At 42.7% G+C, this 18,629-nt stretch overlaps 2 protein-coding genes across 3 annotated transcripts in view; one reads left to right on the plus strand and one right to left on the minus strand.

Annotated features, from left to right (window-relative positions):
* The first annotated feature begins 295 nt into the window (after window positions 1-295).
* Window positions 296-18,350, plus strand: VTI1B (vesicle transport through interaction with t-SNAREs 1B). Of its 2 annotated transcripts, XR_014793445.1 has the most exons (7): window positions 296-809; window positions 3,920-3,978; window positions 5,168-5,359; window positions 8,310-8,483; window positions 10,041-10,102; window positions 11,729-12,024; window positions 17,704-18,350. XR_014793445.1 is itself a non-coding variant. In XM_084867245.1 (6 exons), the coding sequence occupies exons 1-6, from the start codon at window positions 695-697 to the stop codon at window positions 11,823-11,825; spliced, it is 699 nt and encodes a 232-aa protein (XP_084723371.1). In that variant the 5' UTR covers window positions 296-694; the 3' UTR covers window positions 11,826-12,058. The 2 variants fall into 2 exon arrangements, 1 of the variants encoding a protein (XP_084723371.1); XM_084867245.1 differs by lacking the exon at window positions 17,704-18,350 and having other exon boundaries at window positions 11,729-12,058.
* ARG2 (arginase 2) overlaps window positions 12,018-18,629 on the minus strand; it is a 33,286-nt gene continuing 26,674 nt past the window's right edge. Inside the window, exons 5-8 of the mRNA XM_084867018.1 lie at window positions 17,795-17,889; window positions 17,518-17,622; window positions 15,647-15,783; window positions 12,018-12,501 (exon numbers count right to left, since the gene is read on the minus strand). Coding sequence (XP_084723144.1) covers window positions 12,296-12,501; window positions 15,647-15,783; window positions 17,518-17,622; window positions 17,795-17,889 — 543 coding nt within the window. The 3' untranslated portion in view covers window positions 12,018-12,295. The remainder of the gene's footprint in view (window positions 12,502-15,646; window positions 15,784-17,517; window positions 17,623-17,794; window positions 17,890-18,629) is intronic.

The following is an 18,629-nucleotide window of genomic DNA, read 5'->3' on the forward strand; positions in this document are numbered from 1 at the left end:
GTTCGGAAAGTAGGTGACCTCTGGCTGCTTGACACACACCCCTCCCCCCGCGCCCCGCCACCTTTCAAGGGCTGGAAACTAACACTCGGTCAGTCAGGGGGGCCAAAGGTGCGACGACAAGATAACGTTAGTCCAGTCGCACGCCGACACCAAACCAATACGCTCAGTGTCACCCCTGGGCAGCAGAGGCGCCCGGGGAAGCACCGCGCCCCTCAACTCGCGATCTCCAGGTAGGCCCGCCCTCCCCGCCGAACTACAACCCCCAGCATGCACTGCAGCGCGCGCCCTATGCCGGAGGCGGGGCCCTGAGAGGGGCGGCCGCGCTGCCGGACCCACGGTCCCCGCAGCCCCTCGGCTCTGACGCTGTCCCTGCGCCCGCATCGGTGTCCCCGGAGGTCTGAGACTCCCGCCAGCCCGGGCGCGCCGCCGGCTTCACAGGAGCCTCCCGGGCAGCGCAGCCCGCCCGCCTTTCCGTCAGGCTTTTGCGCCCGGCGGCCCCTCAGGGATGGCGTGAAGAGGGTGGGCGTTCCGGCCCGGAGGCCCTTGCCGCGGCCCGGATACGTCTCTTCCGGGGCGGCCGAGGCGGAGGTGGTCGCCGTGATGCCCGCGGGGCTGGGTGGCTGACCACCCACCGCGGGTGGAGCGGGCCCTGGCCCCGAATCTCGGCAGCCGCTGCTCGAGCGCGGCCTGCGCCATGGCGACCTCCGCCGCCTCCTCGGAGCATTTCGAGAAGCTGCACGAGATCTTCCGCGGCCTCCATGAAGACCTCCGGGTGGTGCCGGAGCGGCTCCTGGGGACTGGGGGCACAGGTGAGGGGGCCGGGGACTGGGGGCACAGGTGAGGGGGCCGGGGACTGGGGGGGACAGATGAGGAGGGCGGGGACTGGGGGCACAGGGGGGCGGGGCGGGGACTGGGGGCACAGGGAGGCGGGGCGGGGACTGGGGGCACAGGGTGGCGGGGCAGGGACTGGGGGGGCACAGGTGAGGGGGCGGGGACTGGGGGGACAGGGAGGCGGGGCAGGGACTGGGGCACAGGGAGGCGGGGCGGGGACTGGGGGGACAGGGAGGCGGGGCGGGGACTGGGGGGACAGGGAGGCGGGGCGGGGACTGGGGTACAGGGAGGCGGGGCGGGGACTGGGGGGACAGGGAGGCGGGGCGGGGACTGGGGGGACAGGTGAGGGGGGCGGGGACTGGGGGACAGGGAGGCGGGCGGGCGGAGCACTGGGAACTGGCCCCCGTTCTCCCAGAGGAGAAGCCCGGAGCCCTCCTCGCTGCTCTCCTGGGGTTCCAGTTCCCCTTGTAGAGCTGGCGGGGCCCAGGACCTACTGCTGCCAAGTAGGGTGCTCAGTGTGGACCTCAGAGTGTCTTTACCTTGGGATTCTTCATCCTCCAAATTTTTCTCATCTCACTTTCACTGCGACAAGTATCGGAGACTTCAAAGATTCGGTTTTGTATTTCAGTAAAATTGATTGTCCTCTGTATTTTGTTTTACATATTTAAATGATTATTTTCAAAAGAGGTCCATAGTTTTCAACAGACTGGCAGAGGGTCCGTAGCACCAAAAGGGTTAAGAACACCTTTTGTTGGTAAATATCAGTTTTGGGGGGTTGGTCTTTAAAATCAGGATAATGGCATGTAGGTGTGTGGTCCTCTTAGGAACTTTGTGCTAGACTGTTTCCTGTCCCATTATTTCAAAATTCAGGTTGCTGCAAGCTTTGCCTGGAGGAGCTAGAGTTCTGTAAAATCTGGTGGAAGCACAGTTCTTTGTCTGGTGGATAAGTTCAGGGGTCAGAGTTTGTGGTAGCTATGTGAGTTACCCGAAGGCAAATGAGTTGAATAGTGAGAGTGAAATTCATGCATTTGTTTAACTTGTATTTATTGGGAGAGGTTATTGGGTGCCTGGTTCAGCTCCAGAAGCTGTTAATATTGCAAATTGCAGTGAAAAGATTTACAATCCCCATTTGAGTGGGTGGATGGTAATATATAAATACTAGAGGCATAGGGGGAAAACCCTCCTTAGCCTGGCCAGAGCCCTCTCGCAGTCTGGGACTCCCAATGGGCAATTGGACATCCTTAGCTTTGCCTGGAAGGCGGGGGTTCCCACCACTGCCACTGCGCTGCCAGCTGTGAGCCCAGCTTCTGGCTGAGCTGCTCCCCTGTGGAAGCAAACTGACCACCTGAGGACAACTTCTGTGTTGAGCATCTGCCTCCTGGTGGTCAGTGTGCGTCATAGCTCAGTTGTTCTGCCCTTAGGTTAATTTGCATATTAGCCTATTTATTATATAGGACTGGAGGCCCAGTGCATGAAATTTGTGCAAGGGGGGGCCTCAACCCAGCCTGCACCCTCTCCAGTCCAGGGCCCTTGGGGGATATCTGACTGCAGGTTTAGGCCCAATCCCTCTCACAATCTGGGATCAGACATCCCTCTCACAATCTGGGATCACTGGCTCCTAACTGCTCACCTGCCTGTCTGCCTGATTGCCCCTAACTGCCCCCTCCTGATCCTCCAACCCCCGTTCCCCCCTCTGGCCTGGTCACTCCCAACTGCCCTCCCTGCAGGCCTGGTCACCCCATGCAGCCTGCTGCTCAGTCATTTGACCTCCCCTCGCTAACCCCCCTGCCTGCCTAGTAGGCCCATACAGCCTGTTTGGTCGTCTGTTCAGTTGCGATGGTCACTAGGCTTTTATATATATATATAGGATAGGCTGAAGAGACCCTGTTAAGGGCAACACAGGCATACCTCGTTTTATTGCAGTTCTCCTGTTGTGTTTATCAGGACTCTCTTCATCCTTTCTGCCATGTTCAAGTACCATTTTTACTATTACTTAATTGCTTTCTTTATGTCAACTTATTTCATGTAAAATACATTTTTTAATACATGAAGTTATTTAAAATAAAATTTTATATCACTACTTTAAATGGGAAATCTGTAGAACCTATCTAAATGGTCAGAAAAATACAAGGAAGGCAAAACAATGCTAAGTTCGATGTCAGTTGCTTTGAAGCTGAAGCCTCTAAAGACATACTAGCACCAAAAAGACGTGATACGAAGGATTGAAAGAGAATCAATAGGGGTGACTTTCTCACTGAGTCAGTTTCATGCCACCACCAGTGGGTATGGCAGAGAAACAAGTGCTATAATGTGCTGCTTCCCCAATGAACAGAATAGGTGGGCTTTTATTTATTTACTTATTTATTTATTTAAAATATATTTTATTGATTTTTTTACAGAGAGGAAGGGAGAGGGATAGAGAGTTAGAAATATCGATGAGAGAGAAATATCCATCAGCTGCCTCCTGCACACACCCCCACTGGGGATGTGCCCACAACCAAGGCACATGCCCTTGATCAGAATCGAACCTGGGACCCCTCAGTCCTCAGACTGACCCTCTATGCACTGAGCTAAACTGGCCTTGGCTAGGTGGGTTTTTTAATTTGTTTTGCAGAAAAGCAGTGGATGAGGGTTAAATAGAGAAGTGCTTTATGGTGTGCATGAAGATGGAGACCCAGATTTCAGAAGCAGTATGGTTAAGCATTCTCATTGATGATATTGTGTCTGGTCTTTCTGTTAGGATTGGGTAACAGTGATTAACTTAGACCTACTAGCATAGTGCTTCTTAACAGGGACACTATTGGCCTTTGGGGCCAGGTCTTTGCTATGCAGGACTGTTGCAAGCATGGATATTCTTGTTCCCTAGGCACTAACTAAATGCCGGTAGTATTAATACTCTTCCTTTCCCCTTCCCCCAGTCACCGTCATAAGTTCCCATACTTTCCTAATTGCCTTTTAGGAGTGATTAAGAACTATTACCCCCAACAAGGAAGGAATGGGGAGTTTATTCTACTCAGAGGGAATGGGGTTTACAAATGTATGGAAGGAAGCAGGACTGAGCATTTGAGACTGGTGTTATCTTTTCCAGAAGAGAAGAAGAAATTGATCAGAGATTTTGATGAAAAGCAACAGGAAGCAAATGAAACGGTGAGAACAAAGAACAGGTCCTTGTTTCTTTTATCTGGTGTTCATCTTTTCCAAAACTAATGCTTATGACCTGGTCACAGATTAATTGCTCCTGCTTATTGATCCTGATTTTGATTATTTTTTTACTAAATGAGACCAGTTGATGGGAATGGGTATTGGGGGAAAGGGTTAACAAACACAAATGGATAAAGCTGGAAGACTGTCCCAAAGTGAGGCTTTGATAATACATTAAAAAAAAAAAAAATGATGTCCACCAGGATCATTCATTTTCTTTGTTAAACACACTGTCACAAAATGTAGCTCACAGGTGGTTCTAAGTCACTTTCCCTTCCGTTTTAAAAGAGCACTGTGACTGGATTTGGCATCTTGTGTAAAACCTGCAAGGACGGAATGAGTTCCCAATCAGTACCCAAAGCTGTCAGAAGTTGGCCCGGGTTACTAAGCAGTGTAACAACTGCTTCTCTCTTAATCTGAGGCTTTAAAAATAATAATAATAAAGCTTTGCTCTAACCAATTGGAAGAATCTTCTGTCTCCATTATGCTGTAGCCTTAGCAGACCCTTTAGAAGATTGGGGCTAAAATCTAGGTCCCTAGTAGTACTTGGCAAAAATAGTTGCCCCTAGTTTTTGATACCCCAGCATAGACTGAGAAGAAAAATTCTTTTTAAACCAGAGAACTTCCTTATTGCTTGAAGAACAACTTCCCTATTTCAGTGAAGTTGTGAGAAGTTAAGTTTATCTGCATCCTTTTCTTTGTTACACATCTATTATTCTGGGAATCGAACTCTTGACCCTTCAGTCTGCAGGCTGATGCTGTAGCCACTGAGCAAATTGGCCAGGGCAGTTTTTTCAAGTCTTACATATGAAATAGAAATAATATTTCCTGCCTTGTGGATTTGCTATGAGGATTAAATAAATGCATATAAAAATGTTTAATAAGCTATAAGGTACTTGTTCATTTTTCACTCATTCATCACGTACCTTTTGAATACTTACTCTGTGCTTGATAGATAGGCACTGGGCAGACAGCAGAGCAGTGGAGTGTGTCGCATGTGGTCCCTGCCCCCATGGAGCATATCATTGAGTACTTATTTTGGGTTGTCTGGAGTTGGATTAGTCCAAACTAGGCAGATGTCAAGATGAACCAAAAAAGAACCAGGCTGTCCTCTCACTGTTTTCTGCCTTCCTAGCTGGCAGAGATGGAAGAGGAACTACGTTATGCACCCCTCTCTTTTCGTAACCCTATGATGTCTAAGCTTCGAAACTACCGGAAGGACCTTGCCAAACTGCACCGGGAAGTGAGAAGCACGCCTTTGACAGCCACACCTGGGGGCCGAGGAGACATGAAATATGGCACCTACACTGTAGAGAATGAGCACATGGTAAGCTTCAGTTGTCTTTTCCCCTTTTGGGCCTGTATACAAGAATTAACCATATTGTGAGGTACAGTTCATGTTACAGTGTATACTGCATCACACTCGTTTCCCCACCGTCCTCTTTCCCGCATCCATTCTTGGGTTTTTATCCTACTGTATTTAATGCAGATATTTCCAAACCATATGCCTATTTACTTTTCTTTGCATCCTTTATATATAAAACGGCTTGTCTTATTATATCTGAACTCTGTATTCTGACCCATTGATCTAGTTTCTTTCTCACATGTGCCCAGAAAATTCAGTTAGATTTTTAATTTATCAGAGTATTGTTACAAAATTAACACAAGCTTTCTTTTACATTTATATGATGACCCAGTAGCCCAGATACAGTAGAGAAGGCAGGATGCTTCTTAAGGAGGGGCTAATGCCTTGCTCTGTTGCAATAGAGAGCCAGATTGCCTCTTGCCTCAGAATTCTGATTTATTTAGACTGACTGGATAGAAAAATCTATATTCTGTAACTATCCGGAGAAGCTAGAGAGTTAAAGGAATAAAACTTCACAAAGCTTAAACAATGTGTTGCTTTTGGGGTTGTATTCCATAGTGCAAAGTTGAAATGGCCTGGCAAGTAGCATAGGAGAGAAATGGAAGTGCAGCTTGCACATATGTAGAAAAGCTGATAGTACCATTTTAAACAAATCCCATTCCATGATGCATCCTTATTATAGTTGAAGAGACATTCAGATGCTGCTGGCCTGACATTGCTGATGTCAAAACTAGAGTATTTGAGAATGGTGTAAAATTTTCAGAGTTCACATGTGAAGGGAGGGACTGGAAAAAGGCAGGCAAGGCAGGTGGAGCTTGTTAAAGAGAGATGAGAGGTAAAAGTAACTTTGGTCATTTATTTTACACACACACACACACACAACAAAAAAGGGGGAAATAAGTCCAGAGAATAATTTTGCTTTAAAATGATCAGTTTCAGAAATTTTAAACACAATTTAGATATATACCACTTTCAGTAGAATTATCTGAGATTGATTTATGTGATCTTATCATCTTTTCCTGTTCTTTCTCAGTCTAATCGGTTGAAAACCCCTATCTTTTATTTTTAAAAAGCCTTATTCCTGCTTCTTTTAAGCTAAAGTACCTGAGGGTTAGTTTAACCTCATTCAGTAGTTTCCTCATTCACTGGTCCATATACCATGTATGAGGAATTTTTGTTACTTCTGATCTGGGAACCTGTTTTTGAATTTTTTTAAAAAAATGTTTATAGATTAGAGAGAGGGAGGGTGGGAGGAAAGACATCAATGTGAGAGAGAAACATTAATCGATTGCCTCCTGTAGATTGAGTCTGCAAGCTAGGTATGTGTCCTGAGCCGGAATCGATCCCATGGCCTTTTGGTTTTCGGGACAATGCTCCAACTAACTGAGCCACACCAACCAGAGCCCATTGTTAGTTTCTTGATGGTGGGATCTAGTGCTCAGAAATAAGCCCTGTGAACTGGGCTTTTAATGTGTGTGTGTGTGTGTGTGTGTGTGTGTGTACATGTATGCTTTAAAAATATTTTAATTATTTAAAAGTATTTTTAATTACTTTTAATAATTTAATAGTTGTATTTATAATTTTGAGAGAGAGAGAGAGATCTATCCATTGTTCCAATTATTTATGCATTCATTGGTTGACCCTGTATATGCCCTGATCAGGATTAAACCCAAAACCTTGGAGTATTGGGACGGCGCTCTAACCAACTGAGATACCTAGCCATAGCTACACCCATTTCTGTCAGTGGTTAATTCCGGCCTGACAAAGGCTACTTGTTTCCTTATGTCTTCTGTGCTTAGGATTATAGGTGGAGTAAAACTTTGATGGGGATTTGGGAAATTAGGGCAGCTAGGCCACTTTACTTGGCCCTAAATACCTCTTCCCTGAAAGTAAGTCACCAGTGTGACCACTTAAGTTTTTTCAGTTTTTGTTTTCTGTTTGGCTTGAAGTGAAATTCTTTGGGGGCTTACCAAGAGTGTGGCCACTGAAGTTTTTTCTTCCAGAATGTGGCAGTGTCCCACCTAGACTTCTAATATGTACTGAAAAGGATTAGATTATGCATGGTCCCTTAATCCTCAGTACCAATCAGGTAGGGCTATTCAGTGAATTTATATGTTCTAAGGCTGTAGAGTTTAGTTGGCTTGGTTGCTGCCCATCAGTTATAAGCTATTTGCATTTTTAAGTAGCTCCTACACCCCAAATCTGGGCCACTGTTTCTCAGAAGTTGCTAGTTCAGGAAGCACATGAACCAGTTTAAACTCATTACAAACAAGGGAAAATGCTCTGATGTTTTTAATCCTCCTTACCTTGCCTCACTTAAGTATAACAGGCAGTGCAGTGAGAGGTATGGTGATCCTGATTGGATTCCAAGTCCTGCTTTAGTCTGACCTTGAATAGGATCTTAGAGTTCATTACCATCCTTATATTTCTTAAAGAAAATTAGCCTGGCCAGCGTAGCTCAAGTGTTGAGTGTCGACCTAGAAACTGGGAAGTCATTCTTTGATTCCTCGTTAGGGCACCTGCCCTGGTTTTGGGCTCAATCCCAAGTAGGTGGCATGGAGGCAGCCAAACAATAAAAATATATTTTAAAAATAATAATGAAAATTAGTCGTGGCCAATGTGGCTCAGTTGGTTGAGTGTCCTCCTGTACACCAAGAGGTCACTGGTTCGATTCCTAGTCGGGGCACATGCCCAGGTTTCAGCTCTATCTCCAGTAGGAGGCATGCAGGAGGCAGCCAGTTGCTGTTTTTCTCTCATCAGTGTTTCTAACTCTCCCTTCTCCTCTCTCTAAAATCAATGAAAACTTATTGCACACTATATCCCTTCTTACTTAAGAGTGTTCATAAGGATTGTGCTGGCAATTACTTTATAGTGGAAGAAGTCTAACATTTCTCTTTCATAATCCTGTCAGAATCAACTACAGTCTCAGAGGGTATTGCTTTTGCAAGGCACTGACAGCCTGAACCGGGCCACCCAGAGTATTGAGCGTTCTCATCGGATTGCCACAGAAACTGATCAGATTGGCTCAGAAATTATAGAAGAGCTGGGGGAGCAACGTGAGCAGTTGGAACGTACCAAAAATAGAGTAAGTACGGGCGAGTGAGGAAAGGGGCAAGAGTGGGTAAAGTAGGGGCCCATTAAACCCTGATGGCTTGTTCCTGCCCAAAGCTTCAGCAGTTCTGACTTCAGAGTAAATGCCCTGTTAGGGCCTTATGCTTTTCTCAGTTTTTAATTTGCATGGCCGAGAGATCTCCCTTGGAAATAATTTTAGCTCTGAGATTTAGAGATCATTGGAGGGGGGAAAAAAAGACTGAAGAAACTTGATTTCTGCATTTCTATTCAAATAAACATAAGATTGCAGCCACTCCATCATTTTATTCCTGCATTACCACTCTGAGGTTTTGATTTCTCTTACATCTAGTGGGATATTCTGCTATTCTTATGAAAGTATCATCTGACAAGATCCTAGCTTTCCTGTCATTTAGAACCAAGGCTGTTTTCCACATGTCATAAAATAGTACCACTGACAATTTGTAGAGGTTCAATCCTGGACCGTAACTCTGTACTGTTACCTAAGGTAAGCTGGATCACTGTGGGAAGCAAGTGGAAATAGGCCAATGTTGGCTGTATTGGGGCCTCTAATCTATCACTCTAAAAGGCTCTGAAAACTAACATTCCTTTTCATACATCTGTATGGAAATTTTGGAAATAGTACAACTTGCCAGTAGAATGCTGTGCTCTTAACAGCACGAGGCAAATCTAAACTGAAAAACAGATACTGTGGATAAAATTTAAATGGGAAAATATGGTTCATTGTGGGGGTTTGAGATAATTTTCTCAAACTTCTTAATAGCTCTAATTTTCCATTCTTAAAATGAGTCAGAATGATGCCCTTCCCTCCGTGAAAATTCACAACAAAGTAGAAAATTTAAGGTAAACTCTAGAAAAGGTAGCTTACTTACAGACAGTTTTGATTTTTTACTTTTGTACATACCAGGTGAATTGGCTGAATTCAAAAGCCAAGGAATGGTCTGAGATCAGCTTACCAAGGCCATTGGGGATTGGAGACAGATGGCAAGTGAAATATCCTCCAGCTATATAGATTAGTACCATGCAAGCAAAAGGGAAAGGTTTAAAAAAAAAAAAAAAAAAAAAAAAAAAAAAAAAAGAGGCTTAAAAGGATTAATTCCTTTCAAGCCTTTCACAATTCAATGTAAGTATCTCTTAAAGGGATAAAGAAAAGAATAACCATATCGCAGGCGTGGTAATCCACCAGCCTATGAAAACAGACTGTAACTCAAGAGGCTCTCCTGGAGTTAGACTGGTGAAATTCAAATCTTAGATTGCTTCAGTTATTGGCAAGGTGTACACTTGAAGCCTTTCTGTTTTTGAGTAGCCAAGCACGAGCTCTGTCCCAGAAGTCCCTCACACAGCCTTGGGATATAATTCCTAAAACTACTTGACAAGTACTAAAGTATCTTGTCCTCTCCAGTTTCTTCTAATTATACCCAGAGGCCATCTTTTAAATTGGTTTGATTTCAACATATCCTCCTTAATGCCCACTGTCAGTTTTGGAATGTTCAAATTCTAGAATGTATACTTTTGAAAGAAGGGGACAATAATCGCTATTTTCTCTTCTCAGCTGGTAAACACAAATGAAAACTTGAGCAAAAGTAGAAAGATTCTCCGGTCAATGTCCAGAAAGTAAGTTTTAAAAAATAGTCACAAAATTAATTTCCCTTAACTCTTATGCCTGTCAACCAAGAGTGTAAAAGCTTTAAACTGTGACTTGCAAAGGTTCTAATAAAGCTGAAGAAATAAAGAATATTGTCTTGTGTAGTTAAATTAAAAGTGTATGCTGTTCTGATTTGGAACAATGTAAAATTTGTCCTTTGAAAGCATATAAATTTTAGAGAGGAAAAGAGAAACATAAATGATGTGTCATTGATGTGCTGCCTCCTGCACACCCTCTAGCTGGCAACCCAGGCATGTGCCCTGACCAGGAATCAAACTGTGACCTCCTTGTTCATAGGTTGTCATTCAACCACTGAGCCACACTGGCTGGGCCACTGAAAGTACTTTTATTCCCAACATTCCTTAGAGAAAACAGCACAGAGGAGTAATACAGCTTCATATTTGTAAGAAGTTGATTTAATATTTTTTAGAAATATTTTTTTAGAAAATGTTTATTGGAAAATATTTTCTCTGCTGCTGTTTAATACTTACTTTTGGCTCTGCTTGCTCTTCATGGGAGTCAGTCCCTTCCCTGGGAATTCTGTCTTGTTAGCAAAAAGTTGTTTTAAAAAAACCCTTGAAATAAGTGCTGATAACAAAATGTATTTGGAGTAAGTGGTAGTATGCATGGTTCAAAATCACAATTGAGTCATGGAATTATCAGAAGAGTGAGATTTTCCTAAACAGTTGTAAATTCCTATGGAATAGGGGGAAACCTTCAGTTTAGAGTGAACATGAGAACCAGAGATTGGATTCTTTGTATTAACAAAAGACAGTGGATTTTTCTTTGAAGCTCCTATATTGCCTTTGTAGAGATACCCATGGGGAAAGAGAAAGTAAGAGAGATGTTACCCAGCTTCTGGTTACTTGGCACCTGTCCCTGCGCTGCTCATCAGCCTTGGCGAGTCTGCCACAAATACTCCTCTAACATGCTCTCAACTGTAGTATGTAACTTATATGGCTCTATATATTAGATACTATGTTGCTAACTTTGAAATATGATTTAGCCTGGTTTCAGAATAGGTATATTTTTTCATATTATATTTAATATACTATTTTTCTAACTAGACCCTCCTAGAAAAGCTAGTTCTCAAGTGAAGTAGCAGCCCTGGTTGAAGCATCATCCTGTACACCAAAAAGTTTCATGGTTTGATCCTTGGGTTGGGTTGTGTTATTGGAGGCAACCTCTCACATTGATGTTTCTCTCTCCCCCTTCCCTTCCCTTCCACTCCCCCCATTTCCCCCCCCGCCCCTCTCTTGTCAATAAAAACATGTCCTCAGGTGAGGTTTTTAAAAAAATAAAGTGAGGTAGTAACTACTATTTGAAGACATTTTAGAATAAAAAAAAACATTTTTACCTTTGATATAATCCCAGTTGTGGGCTCAGATCTCCAGTGTGGGGCATGCAGGAGGCAGATCGCCAGTGTGGGGCGTGCAGGAGGCAGCTGATAAATGATTCTCTCTCATCATTGGTATTTCTATTTCTCCCTATCTATCCCTCTCTGAAATAAAAAATAGATTTATTTTTTTTTTAAAAAGAATGGGAAGTAATAAGGTTATCCAGACTTCTGACTGTTCACTTGTTTCTGTTTGTAGAGTGACAACCAACAAGCTGCTACTTTCCATTGTCATCTTACTCGAGATAGCCATCCTGGGAGGCCTGGTTTATTACAAATTCTTTCGCAAGCATTGAACTTCCTGCGTGGAAGGGTTTGTGGACCAGAACTTTGACCCTGAGGGTGAATAGTGTTACAGATGTGGAATAAGTGTATTGCTGCTGTGAGCTAACGGTTCAAGGATGCACTGTGTAGCCAGACTGTGGGAAGAGGGAGGGAAGATGGAAAACCAGCTAATGTGAAGAAACAGCAACAAGACCAGTGTGATATACCAAGGTAATAAATGCTGTTTATGACTTCTTTAAATTTACATGTACTCCAACATATTAATACCCCATGGATTGCAAAAAAAAACCCACGAATACATTTACATTATTATCATTGGTCACCAAAATGGAGAGGGAAAGGAAAATTTACAATTGTGAGAAAATGCAAATGTTCTCATTAAGGCAGTATTGACCCAGATGACCATGTAGTATCTGCCCCCTCAAACACCTCACAACTCTGGAATGCCCATTGTGACGAATGTGTCAGCATACAGTATTTCCTAAATTCTCACACGTTCTTCATTTTCTGATTCATGTGGTGAACTGGGAGTAGGAAGTTGGTCATAGACATTGTGCCCTCCTTCCCTTGTCTGACCAAAACTTGAAGCAATCACATCCACTGCCAGGCCAGCTGTAGCCTTGGCTTCTTCATCTGAAGCAGCTAATTCAGGATTAACTTCAACAAGATCCAGTGCTGACAGCAACCCTGAAAGAACAAAGTGTGACAAATCCTCAGAAAATCCCCTAGCTGCTGCTTTCAGTAAAGGTTGTACCCCCTGGGCAGAATAAACGAAGGTAAAAAACCAACCATTTTCTACTATAACAGCCACTGTCAGGAAGCCCCTTATACCTTATTAAAACACTGCTATAATGCCCTGGCCAGTGTGGTTGGGTATTGTCCTATGCACCAAGAATTCACCAGTTCAATTCCCTATCAGGGCACATGCCCAAGTTGTAGGTTCAATCCCCAGTAGGGGGTGTGCAGAAGGCAGCTGATGATTCTCTCCCTTTCTCAAAAAAACAAAACATTTAAACACACACACACACACACACACACACACACACACACACACACACACAATACCAGCTTTAACCGTCTGTGAATCAAAGTGTTACAGGTTCAATTCTGATCCTGGGTTGCAGGTTCCCTACCCTCACTGGTAGGGGAGGCAACCAATTAATGTGACTCACATCGAGGTTTCTCTCTCCCCCTTCTGCCTTCCCATTCTCTCTAAAATCAATGGGGGGAAAATATCCTCTAGTGAGGATTAACAAACAAACAAACAAAAAAACAGCCGAAACCAGTTTGGCCTCAGTGGATAAAGCGTTGGCCTGCAGGCTGAAAGGTCCCAGGTTCGATTCCGGTCAAGGGCATGTACCTTGGTTGCAGGCACATCCCCAGTAGGGGGTGTGCAAGAGCCAGCTGATCAATGATTCTCTCTCATCGATGTTTCTAACTCTATCCCTCTCTCTTCCTCTCTGTAAAAAAATAAAAATATAATTCAAAACAAAACAAAAAAGCATCAAACTACTGCTATATTAGAGTAGAATTGAAAGAAACATTTAAGGTAATAAAATCAATCATCCCTCTTCAACTGACATACAAGGCATAGCTGTCAAGCTTTGTGAAAGGAATAAAGAAAGGGCTTGGGAGGTTGTGGGTCAAGGAGTTCCCAACCTACTTGTTGGGGAAATGTGTGCCATTTCCAATATTAAGGAACTTTCCAGATGCCTGCCTGCATGTAGCCAGAGCTCTATTCCCACTTTTGACTCTGATGCTGTATCCACATACTTAAGGAACCATGTGCCCTGAAATATAGTTACTACTGCAGATCTTACTCACTCCTGCAGGTCTGAGCTCTGAGGGCAGATTCTACACTTATTTCCCTGCCACCACCACCACCACCACTCCCTCACCCTCACTTCTCTGGGGTAGTTAACTTTTTAGTTGGGTATTCTGAGTGAAGTTAATCTACCTTTTCAAGAGTTATCTGAACAAACTAGTATTTGAGAATACAAGTATCTGAGAATATTTAGAGTGGCCATAAAGCCTGGAAACATGAGTGAATATTGCTAATGGTTTATTGGCATTACATTATAGTACACTAGAGGTCCAGTGCATGCAATTCACAGCCCTGGTTTCATCAGGAAGGATGTCCAGAAGGTTGTTCGGCTGTCCAGTCTAATTAGCATATTAAGCATTTATTATTATAAATGATATGCTCATTGCCATTATTATTCAGTGTTAGCAATGTATAGTTCAATGCACTGTGCAGAATTTTGGTGAGCAGCACATTACTGTACCACTTCCACCAATTCCTGCACATGCATATGCTTCTCTGATCATTTGTGTGTCCAAATTCCACCAACTAAAGCTGGGCCTTCAGCAGAGCCCAGAAGTATAAATATTATCTTAAAAAAAAAAAAATATATATATATATATATATATATATATATATATATATATATATATATATATATATCTCCCATGTTTCTATATTATTGCCACCCTGTAAATTATTAAAGCAAACTACTTTATGTGTCTAATTGACAGTGTCATGATAGACAGTCATTTAGAATAGAGTAACACTATAACAGGAGAGAGGGTGTCAAGGTTTGACCATCACCCATTCTAAGTATTAGCTGTTACTAAGCCCTGGCTCTAGTAGTGTCACTGGGAACCAAAATGGAGGATTGAACTCCCAGGTTCATTTGCCACCAACCCAAGGATGATTAATGTCTAAGATTGTGAGCCTGAAAATGAGACTACCTTGCCTCTGTCAGATCTGATAGATAAGCATTATTTTCCTTTTTGTAGTGCCTAAGAGTTGGCTCCAGAGCCAGGGAGACAATTTCTCAATTCCCACATCTATCCCAATGGTCAAGGGTTTTCTATCGCCCTGGTTAGACCTTTCAGTCTGAGGCTTTATGCTATTTAGACCCTATTTTCATGAGATAATATTGAAGTATCATGTGGGAGTTGTTTAAATTTTGCAATTAAAGGTCATTTAAAGTTAACCTTAAAACTAAGAAGCTTTCAGACAAATGGAAACAGCTACCCTGCCTGGTGTTGGTTAGGGCCTCAGCCTGCTCACCAAAGAGTCTTGGGTTCAATTTCCGGTCAAGGGCAGGTACCTGGGTTTCAGGTTTGATTCCCTCAACCTTGCTTTTGGGGTGCGCATAGGAGGCAACTAACCGATGTGTCTCTCTCACATCGATCTTTCCCTTTCTCTCCCTCCCTCCCTTCTACTCTCTGAAAAGCAGTGGAAAAAATATTCTCAGGTGAGGATTAACAAAACAAACAAACAAAAAATTTATTTTTTAAAGAAAGAAACTGTTTGTAAACAAATATGAGTTTTGGGACAGTAATTCCTTGGTAGCCACTCTTGATAACCTAGCATTCATTGTATTAATCTTTCTGTCAGCCATTTATTTTCCACTGTTCCTGTATTAAAGCTCCTATTAAACAAGCTCCAATATAAGACTTGCTCTACGTGTAGCTTTGAAATATCTCCAAGAGAAGCTTTAACTCTGCATTCCTAACTCGCAGCAAACCAACTTCTTAATTTAAGGTAAAAATTATAGCTAGTTGGTGTTGGCTTTTAATCTTAATGGGCCTTTGGACAGTTCAGATGCAAAGAACTGCATTAGTTTGGCAGGTTATTCTTGTGTATACTAAGTGTTTAAGAAGACAACTTTTTATTCACTATTACCTTAGCATATTTTGGTATGAGCCAGATGCAAACATGCAAAAACAATGTTTACAATGACATGAAAAGTAGAAAAGACTCCTGGCAGACAAGAGGCTTCACATATTTACCTATATAGTGAACAGGTTAATCACTACTTACCTGTGTTGTGTATTTCCTCAGTAATATACATGCCTTCTCGATAGGTCAGTCCCCCCATAACAGGAGTTCCTGTGGCTGGAGCCAGTGCAGGGTCAAATGCATCAATATCAAAGCTCAGATGGATTGGTCTTTGTCTTCTTGAAAGGAGAAGAATAAGAGAATAGTCATTTGCTTGTGCCTGAACATTAATGCTCCCTGCAGATGCAACTTCTTGATTTTGTTGCTGTTAGTCCTGGTACTTTGTTAATGCATCAGATTTCCAGGTTTTCTATTTTTGAAGTTACTGAGTATTTGCCTATTAATTTTTATACTTCATTCGATCATAATTTTGCCATGTTCTGTGTGCCTCAGACTAATTTCACTATATATATATATATATATATATATATATATATATATATATATATAAAATATATATTTTATTGATTTTTTACAGAGAGGAAGAGAGGGATAGAGTTAGAAACATCGATGAGAGAGAATCATTGATCAGCTGCCTCGTGCACACCCCCTACTGGGGATGTACATGCCCTTGACTGGAATTAAACCTGGGACCTTTCAGTCTTCAGGCTGATGCTCTATCCACTGAGCCAAACTGGTTTCGGCTCCAATTTATATTTTTGACTTACCCTGAGAATTAAAGCCTCCTACATAACAATTGTCAGTAGAGGGAATTCTTCACTTTCATATAACCTTGGGCTCTGATAGATTCTAATTTCATTTGTATTACATTTGCTTTTATTCAGAGTGTAACAGCAGCTGAACTTAACTCTGACTTTAGATTTGAAATCTTTTTTTAAAATATGCTTTTATTAATTTTGGAGAGAGGAAGGAGAAGGGAAGGAAGAGAGAGAGAAACATCAATCAGCTGCCTCCTGCACTCCTCCTATTGGGGATCAAACCCAAAACTTGGGCATGTGTCCTGACTGGGAGTCGAATTGGTGACCTCTTGGCACATGGGACAATGCTCAGCCAACTGAGCCACAACAGCCAGGGCTAGATCTGTAATCTTATCATCTCCCAATTCTAACTTTAATTTATCCCAGGTGTCCAATGACTGAAACTACATATGACACCTATATGCTAAACAACTAAATTTCTTAGCAGATGCACTGAGAAAATGCTCTTACTAGCATTTGATCAGCATTCACCTGCCATCTTTATCCACCACCAAGTTTTGCTTAATATAAAACTTCTTTCAGTTGGCCATGACTAGTGTGGGTCAGTTGGAGCATCATCCTGTACATTGAAAGGTCACAGGTTTGATTCCGGTCAGAGTACATACCCAGGTTTTGAGTTTGATTGCTGGTTGGGGAGGCAACTGTTCGATGTTTCTCTCTCATACCTCTCTCTCTCTCTCTCTCTCTCTCTCTCTCTCTCTCTCTCTCTCTCTCTCTCCCTCCCTCCCTCCCTCCCTCCCTCCCTCCCTCCCTCCCTCCCTCCCTCCCTCCCTCCCTCCCCCCCCCCTTCCTCTCTCTAAAATAAATTTGAAAGAGCATATCCTCAGATGAGGATTAAAAACAAAGAACTCCTTTCAGATGAAAAAATAGTGAGGCTAGGAAGAATGGTACAATTAGAACAATGAATGCTTCTCATCTTAAAAGATAAGCATTAAAAATGGAGCTAAAGAGAAATTCATGAGAGAGAGAATCTGGGCAATAATTTCAAGGTAATCCCCTCGCAACCCCAGAGGAAGAATATTACCTATGTTTCATATTCTCCCTTTCTAAATTATTTGAAATTTTTATACATACATGTTTTGCTTTTATTTGAAAGAAAAGCTACTATCAAGAGAAAAGCTAAAGCATGCTGCCCCCCCGGAACTGCTATATTACCCTGGGAACCTGGCGTAGACATCTGTTGTAGTTACTTACTTGCCAATCAGCAGATCGAATGTCTGTTCCATGACTTTCTGGATACCAAGTCTATCTATGTCTCTCATGGAAAAATACTGGATATCGTAATTCTTTAAAATAAAACTGTAGTGAGATATAAAGGAAGGAATCGTTAAATAGCAAGTTAAATTAAATGCACATTTAGATGGGGTTTTGTCTTTACAGTGGTCTTCAACAAGTTAAGGCAAGGACAACCTATCAAATGGGATGGAAGTGGCCAGATGGGCTCAAAGTTTAACCCTATATCTCAGCTTACTGTTCAGGAGGGTCCACATCTCTTAGACCAATGTACACAATACTTGGGGAAGAGATGCAAGGTTTGATCCAGGAAAATCCTGGGAGCTGTGGCACCTATGAAGAGAGAAGAATGAACAGGATTCATCAGGGATTTTTGGTCTCACCAAGATAATCACCCATGTACTTCCCATTATATGCAGTTTGCTTTGTCATCCATCTACAAGATATGCTTAAGCAACACAAGACACACCTGATCTGGGAAGAAAATTGATACAAGTAGAAATGATTCAGAAAGGCAACTGAAGAACACAGTATAACATTCTCAAGCAGAATAAAAATTTCTTCTCCTAAGGTGGTCTTGGTTTCTCATTAACTTACCTAAATAGCAGGAATACTGCTGATTAGCCCTTTTCATATTACTGAATTATTTACAGATTGGTTCTTGGAACATAATCCAGTCGTCATCCTCAAGTTGCTGACAGCCAAAACATGAATTCTGCCTAATGAATAACCTTTGTTATTCCTGGTTAAACTTGGTCCCTCGCTGAGGGGAGGAATAAACAGATTCTAGTCTATGCCTAGACTCCAGTGTCTTTTGAACAGCCTAGAAAAATATTACCTAGAGGTAATCATGGTTTTACTTGGATTCTAGACAAATGCGTCTAAAAGTGAGGCCTGGGAGCCTATAACCAAGAAGTCCTCCAGCTGTGGGTGTATCAATCACCAGAGTTACCCAGTACCACCTTCCTTTCTTAAATGATTATGAACCCCCAAGAGCAGGGACCATCTTTATTATCCCTAGCCATGTTTATATTCCTAGCATCTAACAGACTGCTGGCCCATAATAATGTTCG

Source organism: Pipistrellus hanaki, assembly GCF_964339955.1.
Source record: "Pipistrellus hanaki genome assembly, chromosome: 1".
In the NCBI taxonomy this organism is placed as follows: domain Eukaryota; kingdom Metazoa; phylum Chordata; class Mammalia; order Chiroptera; family Vespertilionidae; genus Pipistrellus; species Pipistrellus hanaki.